General features: G+C 33.5%; 1 protein-coding gene across 1 annotated transcript in view; it reads left to right on the forward strand.

Moving 5' to 3' along the window:
* The window catches only part of LOC106459026 (tetraketide alpha-pyrone reductase 2-like), a gene marked incomplete at its 3' end in the record, with an annotated part of 42,715 nt that extends 29,996 nt beyond the window's left edge, over nt 1-12,719 (forward strand). The window contains exons 3-7 of the mRNA XM_022385399.1: nt 2,088-2,266; nt 4,775-4,936; nt 8,746-8,831; nt 10,300-10,501; nt 12,585-12,719. Coding sequence (XP_022241107.1) covers nt 2,088-2,266; nt 4,775-4,936; nt 8,746-8,831; nt 10,300-10,501; nt 12,585-12,719 — 764 coding nt within the window. The remainder of the gene's footprint in view (nt 1-2,087; nt 2,267-4,774; nt 4,937-8,745; nt 8,832-10,299; nt 10,502-12,584) is intronic.
* Nucleotides 12,720-14,413: the final 1,694 nt, after the last annotated feature.

Consider the following 14,413-nt stretch of genomic DNA (forward strand, 5'->3'; position numbering starts at 1 on the left):
AGAGGAGAAAATCCGAACTTGCTGTTCATATTATAAACATACCTGTTTACATTCAAACAACGGTTTTTTTCACTATCACATGCAAAATAATGTTGTTGTTGTTTTTACAAATGGTTGTTTTTTAAATATATTCTTCCTTTATAAATACATAAAAATGTTTGTAGTTCGTAATTACATAAATAGGAGAAAAAATTAGAATTTTAACAGAAAGTATAGATCGTTGGTTATTCGTAGAATAGCTATAAGAAGTATCCAAAACAAAATAAATACTGCAATCAACAGTACACAAACAAGTCATCTGATACTAGTCGGATATATTTTAAAACGATTTTCAATCCCTACTTTGGTTGGCATTGTGATCCGTATAACTAAATGAAGCAGTCTAAATTTGCCAACCAAAGTAGAGATTGAAAATAGTTCTACAATATATCTAACTAGCATCACTTTATTTGTTTCTGTACTTTTTATTGCAGCATTTATTTTGTTTTGGATACTTCTTATAGGAATTATACGAATAACCAACAGCCCCTATTTTCCGTTAAAATGTTATTTATTTCTTTAGTTTTTATATATCCATGGAATGGACACAACATCTATAAACTTTCAGTATATCCATATCTCTGATAGCTATAACTTTTATAAGAATTAAAATCACGATCACAAATTTATAAAATGTATTCCTTACTTTGGCTTTCAGATAAATGTATAAAGCTGCCAAAATAGAGATTATATTTATAAATTTGTGATTGTCGTTTTAATTCCTGTTTCATTTCTTTTGGTAGCAAGATCCCTATTTCATTTTAAAATTCATAATTTTTTAATACTCTTGTTTGTTTACATTTTATGTTATACCTGTATAAGGTATACACTTTACCTTTAGAAACTGTCGCATGTCTATCCATCGATATGTAGCGCCATCTGTTTGTTGAATTGGGTTTTAAAAGTTTTTAAGTTCGTGCATGATATATCTGGAGATATTTATCGGAATATCAAAGTGGATACCTACAAACCAGCTGGAGAAATGTTGTAGCGACAGTCCTAACCATCTAGGGGCTAGCCCCGCTGACGTGATCAGGTAAGTAAATAGGTAGTAGACGAAAAAATTACTGTTTTAGAAATTTTTGAATTGTTGTACTGGAAATGTTTACGATCTTTTTTAGCGTATCATTAGTATATATATGTACATAATATCGCGTAACCAATACTTTGAATAGTCGGTTTTTTGCTTAAGAATTCAATAGGGTAGTTTTTCGGTACGTTAATTATTTGGAAACCTCGTCGATCCCTACTATTAAGTACGACCGTACTTAATAATATTTTTGTTAAGCCTTATTTGGGAAAAATATATATGTTTTACTATATACCTATGCATATTCTAGCACGTCTGTTTACACATAATAGTCGTCTATAAATGTTCTCCACTTCCAAAGATCCGTGAAAGTTAATGAATAAACTAATTTCTCTTGCTCTCACCAATTCAAAAATGTTTTATTAAATATTTTGTTCTGAAATTAATAATCGTAGGCACTACATTATGTTCGAATTTAATTTCAAAAATAAGTAAAACGACATATCACACTAAACCATCGTGGGTCTTTTCTTGTGATAAATATTCACTTAAACATTTTATAAGGCGGAGAAATTCTTACTAGTGTGAGACGTTGTTAAGCACCAACAGACGTTTATGATAATAAAAAAGGGATATTTCACAGTCGAACCAATTCGATTATAAAGTAAGATTGGCAAGGGACTTCAGTTTAGTGTTTATTACTCCCGTTGTTTCTTAAGACTGTAAACACGTGAACACTACTTCAATGTACAAAGTTCTCCATATATAAAATTTATGTCTAAAGTCGTGGGTAAGCTGTAAGTTAACGGACTTACAATGCTAAAATCCATGGTTCGTTTGCCCGTGGTGCAGATAGCTTACTGGGTAGGTTTGTAGGCATGTGACTAGCCAAGTTAGGAAAAAGATGCTCATGCGATTATATATATATATATATATATATAGTTTCGAACTTTTGGTCAAATGTTAATACTGTATACCACTTATAAAGAGAAACTTTTATTTCTTATCATTTATTTAGAGTGGTTAAGGGGTGTAGATATGTTATCCACGATGTATCCACCATACCCATCCCAGAATCTCTTGAAGAGGACTTCGTCCAGCTTCATGTTGAGTGTATAAGACGACTACTTCAGGCATGCGCAGATGACGGCCATATAAAAAGAGTCGTACTAACGAGCTCAGTCAGTGCCATTCACGGTAGAACAATTTTCTTTGTAATAAAAGATGTTCGTTAATGCATCATTTAAAACAACATACTGTTTCATATTTAGGAAGAGTGGTAGGTGGGTTTTTATAGAGATCAGTTATCACTGATGTATTATTTGCTTTGTAATAAAAGATGTTCGTTAATGCATCATTTAAAACAACATACTGTTTCATATTTAGGAAGAATGGTAGGTGGGTTTTTATAGAGATCAATTATCACTGATGTATTATTTGCTTTGTAATAAAAGATGTTCGTTAATGCATCATTTAAAACAACATACTGTTTCACATTTAGGAAGAGTGGTGGGTGGGTTTTTATAGAGATCAATTATCACTGATGTATTATTTGCTTTGTAATAAAAGATGTTCGTTAATGCATCATTTAAAACAACATACTGTTTCATATTTAGGAAGAGTGGTAGGTGGGTTTTTATAGAGATCAATTATCACTGATGTATTATTTGCTTGTTACTTTCTATTTTAGCGCAAAGCTAAACAATAAGCTATCTCGACGTTGTCCACCACATGTAATCGAACCTCGGATTTTAACGTTGTCACTGGTGTAATTAAAGACTAAATTTATTTTTAGTGAATTTTTGTTTCATAAGAATGACTATTATTATAGAAATTTCCACAAAAACGTTTCGATAGATAAAGTGTTATCAGGTCATTGATCCCTGGTAATTTTCCAAACTTACAACACTAGAATCAGAGGTTTGATTCCCCGTGGTGGACAGAGTGCAGATAGCTTATTGGTAGCTTCGTGCTTTAAAAAAAGGAAAAAAAACAGGTAAAAAATTTGAATAAACTTTCATATAGAACTAATGTTAAGTTAACATCTAGTCTGTAACTCAGAGAGACATTTTTGGTGGGTTGATTCCCAAACAAAGCCTCTGGTATTACTATTAATTCTGAATAGGTATTTGAACTCCTTGCAATATATGTAATCTGAACTGCCCAACAGCGTGGCTAAACTATTAGTTTCCAGGCTGTGAGGAGTAAACTCATGCCCCAATCCAAAATACCACACAAAACACGGTATTGGCCGTACAAATTACACAATATAAGATCTGGTTCCTCAACTATATAAAGACGTTCTATCCGCGGTTTTTCCTGTTTTCTCGATATAAGATGCCAATAAAGGCTCAACGAAGCCCACTTTCCGCTATAAAGTGATTAAGTGCGATACATGTCTGAACATGAATACTTCTACTATTATATGCAAGAGAAACACAGTCCTGCCAACCACCTAAATTCTACATTTTTGTGTCCGAAAACTCTTGAGAAGTGAATGCTTCTGGCAGTAAAGTGTGTTGTTTTTTCAGGTTAAAAGGTCGATCCCTTTATCGGAGTACTTTTTCATATTTTAGTTCCAATTTGGATATTAAGAATCGTGTCACCCACACTTTAGCCTCCCCAACCCCCCCCCCCCCCCGAATTCTATCTCATCGTTTCGCCTACTGTGTGTTAAAATTGATTTCAAACTGGCCCTAAACGGACTACAACTGATATGCCATTTTTACTGAAAAACTGTGATGGGATTGTTAAAAATCATTTGTGGTATTACTGTTGTACTACACCAACAGAAACAATGTAAATCTCGTTGAGAGTGTTTTTGGTGTGCGGGAAGCAATCAGCCACCACATTTCACAAATAACACTTTTATTTTATAAATTAAACATGTAAAAAGAGAAATAAAAAGAAATCAGAAAAAAAATAAACTACAGTCACAAAAATAATAACAATAAAAGCTAGAAGCCAAGAATTGACTCAAAATTTACCAAAAATATATGGAGATCTTCAACCTGTGAATAAGCTGTTGGACCGTATCGCAAGCCTCTAACTTCATAAATGTCATCATTTCTACTAGTTTATCCAATAACAATCAGGCAAACCCCGTTAGTGATAGCGCTATATCGAGTGACTATTATGTCAGTCACCTCACAAAATCAATTTGGTGGTCCACAAGATCTGACAAACCAACAACAAAACAAAGAAATCATTTATCAAAAACAGTTGGAGAGGTTAGAAACTTAATGTCACTTTTGCAGGTAGGATATAGCAGACTGAATGAAATGAAAAGCAGATGAATACATGAAAGATTTGATCAATTTAAATTCACATAGAAGGATATACTGTATGGTACAAGATACCACCTAGTGGTACTTTATCACATGTTCTAGCTGAAATAGCCTTTATGATTCGTTTCATTTACAGTATACATCATATAAGTTGTTTAAAAACTTTAATGGGCAGATGAAATTTGCCCATCAGTAGAAGTGTTGTCATAACGTTTCTGAATACTTTCTACCTCTAACAACAAGCATTAAACACGCCCAACGACCTGCAATATCTTTATTCGTATATGTTTTGAAGATATATAAAAATAATAATGTTAATTAAGATCTCGTTTTATAAACACTGTGATTTATAAACTTATTTAAACGTAAATACGACAAGTGAAACGTTAAATAAGGTCATTTCAATAATGGTTGACAGATCAAAGTTCTCCAGAGCCACCATTTACAGATGAAGAAGAAAAAACAAAAATATACAGTGAAGCTGACTGGAGCCATGCTGACTCGCCAGGTCTTCAGATCTTTGCCAAAATCATCACGTTGGTCGAGAGAGCAGCGTGGGACTTCGTAAGAGAACTGCCAGGTAGAGCTTCTTAAAATAAATGTTTCTTTTTAAACGGTAGACTTATGTAAATGTTATAAGATCGTGAAGGAGAAGTTGAGATATAGCTTAGAATATACAAGACAATCTATGCTTAGGTAGGTTGTTTAGGCAGGGTATTCATGATGAGATTTAGTTTAATGGACGGCAACTGCCTTTTGCAGGAACACAAGTGTTAGACGACGACGTTTCGAAACGTCGTTCTCTATACTTGTGTTTCTACAACAAACAGCTGCTGTCCATTCAACTAAATTTCTTTCAACAATATATGCATTTAATAATTTATATGAATCAGTCATTAGTAGCCGCTTTTTTTTTTAAAGAATGCAACAATAATGTATTGTTACTATTTAGTTCTTTTTCATGATCAGTGTTGTGAAAAAATGTATAAATCCATTCGTGTTGGAACAGTTGATCTTGAAGTGTGATATCCACTGTCTTATATGATTATGTCCAACAATGCCGATAACAATAAGGGTACCCTGTTGATGAATCAATGGATTCTAGTCCTTCCAGGTTTTTGTTTTATGACATTCCATATTTTTAGTGAGACTAATATATCAAATCACTTGCATTAATTACTAAGTTAATATTTAGTTCTGATTTATGTAGACATCTTGCTTTGATCAGAAGGTTTAATCATTTTGAAAGAAAAAAAAAACATTTTATCTTGTGTGACAGAGACACTGTGACATGAAAATAATGAATGTTCGTAAGCCTAACCTAGTCTAAACAGGTATGATTTTACTAACCGTATCTAACTTCAGTATAATACACCGTACCACCAGTTTTGGCCAATTCGAGATTGTTGCGCATTTTTTGAGACTGTGAAGATCTAAACAAACATAGAAACTCCATCATTAAACAGTAAGATGGAGCTTAAGGTTACCTTCAAATTTCAACGGAAAAAGTGAAACGGGAAAAACTCGTTTTAGTATTTCTTTAAATATTTAATTAATTATTTAACCTTCCAATGTTTCCTTAAAGAAAGGGTGACTAAGATTTCTCCTAGTACCTTTGGGTGTTACGTTAACCTCAAATCATTCAATATAAGAAGAACAGTTACATCATCCAGTTTATTAGTAAAAAAATATCATAATCTGCTTCAAATTTATCTATGCTGATAAAAAAGTACATCATATTTTTAAAATAGCTGCACAAAGCTGTATCTATAAATGTTAAAAAAATCCACTTGATTGTGAATCATTTCTGATTCCAGCATTTCTTAACTGGGGGTTGGATGTGGTGATATATAATGGGACTAAACCTAAAATTGGGTCAATGGTACCCATTGTTAATGTCAATCAATTTTTCACACACGTGTACAGTCATTGTGCACAGTATAGGCCCGGCATGGCCAGGTGGTTATGGCACTCGACTTGCAATCGGAGGGTCGCGGGTTCGAATCCCCGTTACACCAAACATGCTCGTCCCTTTCAGCCGTGGGGGCGTTATAATGTGACGGTCAATCCCACTATTCGTTGGTAAAAGAGTAGCCCAAGAGTTGGCGGTGGGTGGTGATGACTAACTGCCTTCCCTCTAGCCTTACACTGCTAAATTAGGGACGGCTAGCGCAGATAGCCCTCGTGTAGCTTTGCGCGAAATTCAAAACAAACAAACAAATTTGTGCACAGTATAAAAAAAAACTGCTTGAGAAACGCCTAACAATTTCGGACATGTTTATGTCAGATGTACAAAATGTCTTTATAAAGGTGAAATGAGAGACCACAGCTACGACTGACATCATATTTAATATTCGTACGTTTCTCGATATACATGTATCCCATCATCAGCGATCTGTAATATAGCTAAGATGGTACTAATACATACTTACTAATGGGGATTAGTAAGTTGGGGATTAGTTGTTTTCATTAGAAACATCGAGGTAATTGAACAAAATTAAAGAAAAAAAACAGTATACAAATATCATAACAAATATTTCACATATGCACTAACAAAACAAAAATCTAAATATTGATAGTTTATACGAGCTCTGTTTATTGTTAAGTTTTGGATGTTCATTGGATATTAACATACTTTCTTTTATAAGCAACTCCTGGTTTCAAGAACCTGGTGCCAAAATTCTGAAGTTATTTATAGAGGTACCACGTTTCTACACCTCCCTCTGGAGTTGTATATGACAGGGAGATGAATTTATTACTTTTGGACCGGATCTATTTATGATATTCACGTATGTTCATAGGAACGTCTTAGTAATTGGTGTTTTGTCTTGCCAATATAGGTGGCCATGCTGTCATCACAAATATAATGATAAACGGCCAGTGGACGTACTATTTTAGGGAGTATATCTTTGTGATGGAACATTTTGCAAATTGGAAAAGTAGATTTGTAAGAATGCATAAGTTAATTTGGCGGTAAAAGCTCATAATTAATTATTTTTTTAACTTGAGAGTTTACAATAATGTCCTGTACTCCCTAAAAATGAAAGGATTAAAATTAGCGGAAATTTGGAAATAGTATTCAGTTTCTTTGCGGGAGCAATTTTGTTGTATTTTTTAGTAAGTGTTCAGAAAACGCTAATTATGAGGGAAGGGTAAATTAACTCGAGAATATATTGTTGTGTTGTAACAAATGGCTTATATAAATAGTGTTCATTGTAGAAATGCTAATTCTGAGGAAAGGGTAAATTAACTCGAGAATATATTGTTGTGTTGTAACAAATGGCTTATATAAATAGTGTTTCAAACACTACTGTGTTCATTGTATCCAGTCGGCCAGAAGAGCTTTTGGATTGAGCGAAACACATCGTCGCCACTCTTCTAATTCTTGAAAATACGTAAGGGACTAGATTAGGAATGTAGTGTTAAAAATATAATAAGCTTAACATAATGTCTTATCACAAATATAATTTATTGTATACTCTACTTCAGGGATTTGCAAACATATTTCATTTAAAAGAAATTTGTACAAGGTTTTGAAATCAACTGTAGAGCCCAAGGCGCCAATGTTTTTAAAACTAGTGTTTATTGAAAATCTCCTTCAAATTCGAATCTTGTAAAATCCCAATAACAGGTGAATTCGATTATACATTATTAGAGTAGTACATTAAAAGAATAAACTTTCAACATATTAGCTAAAATGGCAATTTCAACTTTTTTGGCTTGTTTTTGAAGGTTTAAAAATTTATTGAATATGGATTACTGAACCGTAAAGTAAATGAACAATTAAGTTTACTGTCATTCAATTTAAAAGGCTGCTTTACATTTTATAGAACAATTAGAAAAATACTTAATCAGGTAGTATTCTAGTACCACATGTAATCTGATTAGATATTCACAGATATTTCTTGAAAAATAAATGATATTAAACAAACTATATATGAAAATGCATCTAAATATATATTTATATGAATCATGTTTTATTATTAAAAATTCAGAAGCTAAAATCTTACAATGTTGACAGTAGAGTTGCCCCCAGTTGCTCAGCGGTAAGTCTAAAGGCTTATAACGCTAAAAACAGGGTTTCAATACCCGTGGTAAGCACATCTCAGATAGACAGCCCATTGTGTAGCTTTATGCTTAACAACAAACAAACACAACAGCAGAGTTTATGTAATATTCTTGCCATACATGCACTAAAAACTTAGTTTCAATAACAGCTTCATTACTGAGAAACTATAATTTGGTAACCAAACCAACCAATCGTCGATGGATATTTGTATTTTGTTGTTGTAAATTAGAAATATAATAATTCTCACAAATAAACACTTGCTTAGTGAACTCATGAAGATGTGATTGTTGTAGTTGTGATTTTTATAATGTATTTTACAGGAGAGAAGAGACTAGAACTTGCAGTCATTAATCCAGGTCTGATTCTAGGCCCTCTGATATGTGGCTTTCCTAGCAAGAGTTTAGAGGTAAATAATTCTGAAAGTATTTCTCAAATGTCTGGAAATCAGAATAAAGTAGTACATGTTGTATACTTGACCATATTTAAATCTGCAGTGACTATATATAAATAAGCAGTTCGTTATATCGTTTAATATTTCAGATAACAACACCAAATAAGCAGTTTGTTATATCGTTTAATATTCCAGATAACAATACCGAATAAACAGTTTGTTATATCGTTTAATATTTCAGATAACAATACCGAATAAACAGTTTGTTATATCGTTTAATATTCCAGATAACAATACCAAATAAACAGTTTGTTATATTGTTTAATATTCCAGATAACAATACCAAATAAGCAGTTTATTATATCGTTTAATATTTCAGATAACAACACCAAATAAACAGTTTGTTATATCGTTTAATATTTCAGATAACAATACTGAATGTTAGTGTCCACGTTTGCTTTATTAAAAAACAAAAAATAGAAAAAATATTGTTTTAAACTGTATTTAATACATTAGCTTAGACGTCTTGTATTGGTGACGTTTGGCGCCTAGAAATGTTCTGCATGTCTAGATTTGACGTAACGTCTAGAACTTTAGTGATATTTAGGAAAAATATGAAGGAGTTAGTTAGTGATTCAGCCAGTCAGTTAAAGAGTTACTTAGTAAGTTAGTTCAAGACTGTAACTTTGTGTTTAAACAAAGTATAAAGTTTGAAAGTAAGTGACAGGCTAGTTTTATTTTTGAGTTAGGTCGTAACTTGTAGAATTTGTATATTACATAGTCTCTTGAATAATACGTCGAAACACAATAGAAAGACTAATATTTATAGTTACCATATAAACCATACTCTTATTCTCTAGAAAATAATACATGTAGCACTTTTATATGTTAGCTATAAATATTATATACATGTATATATTCTTAAATGTTGTAGCAAGTAATTTCTGGTTTACTTTTCATATATTATCTATAAATATTACACCACACACACACATATATATAATAGTTCTATGCTCCGGCATATCTCTGGTTTTAGCGCTGTAAGTCTACAGACTTAATGCCAAGCCAGTGGTGGCTGTAGAATTAGAGAAAATTCCAACTTTACAGACATGTTTTTCTGAGTATGTAAGTGCAGGGGCAGAAGACATTCTAGTGTTAGTTAATGTAAGCGTGGATTATTACAAAATTGCATTTTAAAATAAATATTTTGGTGTATTTTCAGGTTCTTGCTTTGCTAAATATATATATAGTTTTGTCTTCTAAATTTTACTCTAACTATTCTCATTTCTTTATTATGTTATATAACAGATATCCTTAATGTGTAGTAATTATTTTGCAGCGCGCTAAACGTTTGTACACTATTACAGATTTATTAATTACGATAACGCAGTTCATGGTTATTTTGGCACTAGTTGTTTGTCAGAAATTTTGAAAAACTGTAATGTAAAATAGATACACGTTTTTTATTTCCTAAAATTTTCAGATCGTGCAAAAATTATTCGATCGAACTATACAACTAGTTCCCAATATAAATATCTGTGTTGCTGATGTTCGAGATGTTGCACAAGCTCACTTAAAGGTCATGACCCTACCGTCTGCTGGCACACATCGCCACATCGTATGCACTGAATCTGTCTGGTGGACACGCATTGCCAACATTTTAGCTACAGAATTCCGACCTTTAGGTAACTGTGATAGTCTAATTACTGAAAGTTTCGTCTGTGTATTGGTCCTTTCTACGTGAGTATTCTTAATGTTCTTCTTGTTTTTTCTTACTACGATTTGAAAACCCTAATTCCGCCTAGGTGAAAAGTTTAAATGTTCCTTATTGTTAAAGCCTTGTCCATAAAAACTGTGTAAAATGATTTTGTATCGTGATAGTCGATAAAGGCTTCCTTGAGTAGCCCACCTAGCGGTCAATATGTGACTTGCTCAGATATTCGAAATCAGTCTTTCTTCCTTTTTGTCCCCCCCCCCCAGTGGCACAGCGGTATGTCTGCGGGCTTATACCGTTAGAAACCGGGTTTCGATATCCGTGGTAGCCAGAGCACAGATAGCCTTTTGTGTAGCTTTGTGCTTGATAACAAACAACAAAAACATCCCTTTCACGCATGTTGGGCCTGAACTATTATCAACTGTAAACTCAAAATCTGTATTTAGTGAAGTAGCAGATGAAGAACCTTGATGACAAATAAATAGAATTAAAAGAAAAACTGGTGTTTAGTTTATAATTAGAAGTAAATCACCGAAATAGCAAAGTAAGATCACCTGTGTTTTTCCCGCGCTTAACGAAGCAGACACCATCATCGTTTATGGCATTTTTGTAAGCCTCGTAAAACAATATTTTTTTATAAGCCAATAAATTTATGTCGTCTTGTACAGTTTATTTGGTATATGGTTCACATTATTGGTAAACAGCAGTTTGTATTAAATGAAATTTATGTCCATAGCAAATAAAATATTATTTACATTTTTCACTATTTTATGTTGTTGTGATTATCAATGACAAAGAAATTATAAGTGAGTGTCTACAAATTTGTAACAATAATGTTAATGGTGTGATTTTATTTTTTACAAATTGGTTGGCTTAATACTATATATACCAATGACATATAAAATAGTCGCGCCAAAAATAGTATTCACAAAAGACTTTAGTTACAGACTAAACCAACCTACGTTCCTGATATTCCTTCTGCGTTCTATCCTCAGGAAGTATTCATCATATTTCTAGATATTGTTGCAACTCGTCCATCCAGAACTTTCAACTGTATGGTAGCACCAACAGAGTAATGACATCTCGTGGATAGTTTGGGAAAAGTTACATATATCCCTGATATCCTCTTGGATTCTGGGAATTATTCACAATAACCGTTCTGAAAATATTCTATATTCCATACTTAGACTGCAATAATGATTCTGGAAATGGTCTATATTCATACTTAGACCACAACAATGATTCTGGAAATATTCTATATCCCATACTTGGACTACAACAATGGTTAGGAAATATTCTATATTCCATACTTAGACAACTACAGTGGTCCAGGAAAAATTCTATATTCCATACTTAGACCACAAAAATGATTCTAGAAATATTATATATTCCATACTTAGACTGCAATAATGATTCTGGAAATGGTCCATATTCATACTTAGACCACAACAATGATTCTGGAAATATTCTATATTCCATACTTGGACTACAACAATGGTTAGGAAATATTCTATATTCCATACTTAGACAACTACAGTGGTCCAAGAAAAATTCTATATTCCATACTTAGACCACAAAAATGATTCTAGAAATATTCTATATTCCATACTTAGACCACAACAATGGTTCTTATGACGATGCTTGTGTTATAAATTCCTTATTGCTTTGACAAGATTTTTGCTTTTAAATCACAAGCTAAAAATTCGAAATTACGAATCAGGGAACATATGTGCGTTAGTGTGTGTTTGTATGTGTATGCACTCTTGCACCTTTCTAATAGTCTAGTGATATTCCAAAGAACAAGTTCCTTTCAAAGTTAAAGAAAAACTTCATAGGATTTTAGAGATTTTCATATCCATTAATTCCCTTTTTAAGAATTTAAATATAGTTTAAGTATTTTATATAGGTAGAGTCCATGGGAAACTGTAGGCGTTGTGAATACAGCGATGGGATATTATTGGATTAATTAGCGTGTTGTGTGTGTGTCATATATAATACGTTATAATACATTTCTTGCCTTCTGTAAACTTGATTTTATCTGTTTGTGTCCTCAGGTTATCGTATCCCAACCGTTGAAGCTCCTTATTTTCTTCTGTGGATAAGCAGTTTTTTCAATAAATCCAACAACGGCATTTTTCCGCGAATTGGGAAAGAGTGTTTTTTCAACAATAAAAGGGTGAGAAAAATATGCAAGTCTCCTGTTCTAATAAACATGTGTTTCTTCTTGCGATCAAAGAAAAACAACAATGTGTAGAAATTTTAGACTTTGAATAGTTCACGTATAGTACAAATTTAATTCAGTTGAAGTATTCGATGTATGAAAGAAATACAAGATGACTATTTTGCATAGACGTATTCCCACGTTTCCTTCTTGAAGCAACCAGAACGTTCGAACCCTGCTCTCTAACTTGTTTTTATCATATTCACAAAATTTCTTTTCAATTCGCTGTTATAACTGTTAGGACGATTGTTTGTTTGTTTTTAATTATGCACAAAGCTACACAAGGGCTATCTGTGCTCTGCCCACCACGGGTATCGAAACCCGGTTTCTAGCGTTGTAAGTCCGCAGACATACCGCTGTGTCACGTGGGGGGGGGGGGGCTGTTGTTAGGACGATGGCAATAGTACACTTTTTATGGAATAGCCTGAATACCCGTTTCATTTACCAGCTGCTTGAGATATGCGTCAGTTGAATGAAAGGTATGAATTGGTATGACCTGTTGGCCTATTTCCCAGACGGAGTTTATTCTTGATTATATTGTGTACTTTTGTCTGGGGCCTGGTGACGGTTTTTGTCTTAACCTTTATGTTCGTGGATTATTCCCTGTTACAAGACGTCACAGTTTGCTTACCACAACTGGGACAGGTCTTTTTCTGGGCACGGCATGGCCAGGTGGTTAGGGCGCTCGACTCGCAATCTGAGGGTCGCGGGTTAGAATCCCCGTCCCACCTAACATGCTCGCTCTTTCAGCCGTGGGGGCGTTATAATGTGACAGTCAATCCCACTATTTGTTGGTAAAAGAGAAGCCCAAGAGTTGGCGGTGGGCGGTGATGACTAGCTACCTTCCCTCTAGTCTTACACTGCTAAATTAGGGACGGCTAGCGCAGATAGCCCTCGTGTAGCTTTGCGCGAAATTCAAAACAAACAAATCTTTTTCTGGATAATCTTGGTGCTCCACGTTGATCTACATTTCGTTGTTTTCCAATGCTATTAAATACAAGGGATATCCCACTTTTGGAAATTCTAAATCCCCGATTTGAACACATCTTTATAATCGAATGTGCGAACATTTTGTAACAGAAAGAGGTCTGTGGAATTACAACGCTAGAAACCGGGTTTCGATAACCGTGGTGAGCAGAGCACAGATAGTCCATTGTGTAGCTTTGTGCTTAACTTTAAAACAAGCAAACAAACAGACAGAAAGAGTTGTTAGCTACCCTTCCAAAAACGGTCGGCTATCACATGACTTGCTTATTTGAATAAGCAAAATTGTTTAAATATAACGTACTGAACCCCCTGTATTCGTGGCGACAAATGAACCAATAAACCACAGACAGTTTAGATTAGGTAAATAATATGTGTAAAAACAATAACTTTTGTTCATTTCTTTTCATCACCAAAAACGTGAATTTCAGTGAAAATCTCGTGTACAGGCCTAATATATTCTTTGATTAGTTATTTAAAGACGACATTGAGGCCTAATATATTCTTTGATTAGTTATTTAAAGACGATATTGAGGCGTAATATATTGTTACGTCTCCGTTTGTTAATTAACTTTCCGTAACTTCGTTCCGACGAAACTTTAGCGACACAAGTTCTTTATTTAATAAAACCGCTTCCTCATCACATACTAAAACTCTACAGATACACCAACAACCAAC

The sequence above is a fragment of the Limulus polyphemus genome, unplaced genomic scaffold (assembly GCF_000517525.1).
Source record: "Limulus polyphemus unplaced genomic scaffold, Limulus_polyphemus-2.1.2 Scaffold548, whole genome shotgun sequence".
Taxonomy (NCBI): Eukaryota; Metazoa; Arthropoda; class Merostomata; order Xiphosura; family Limulidae; genus Limulus; species Limulus polyphemus.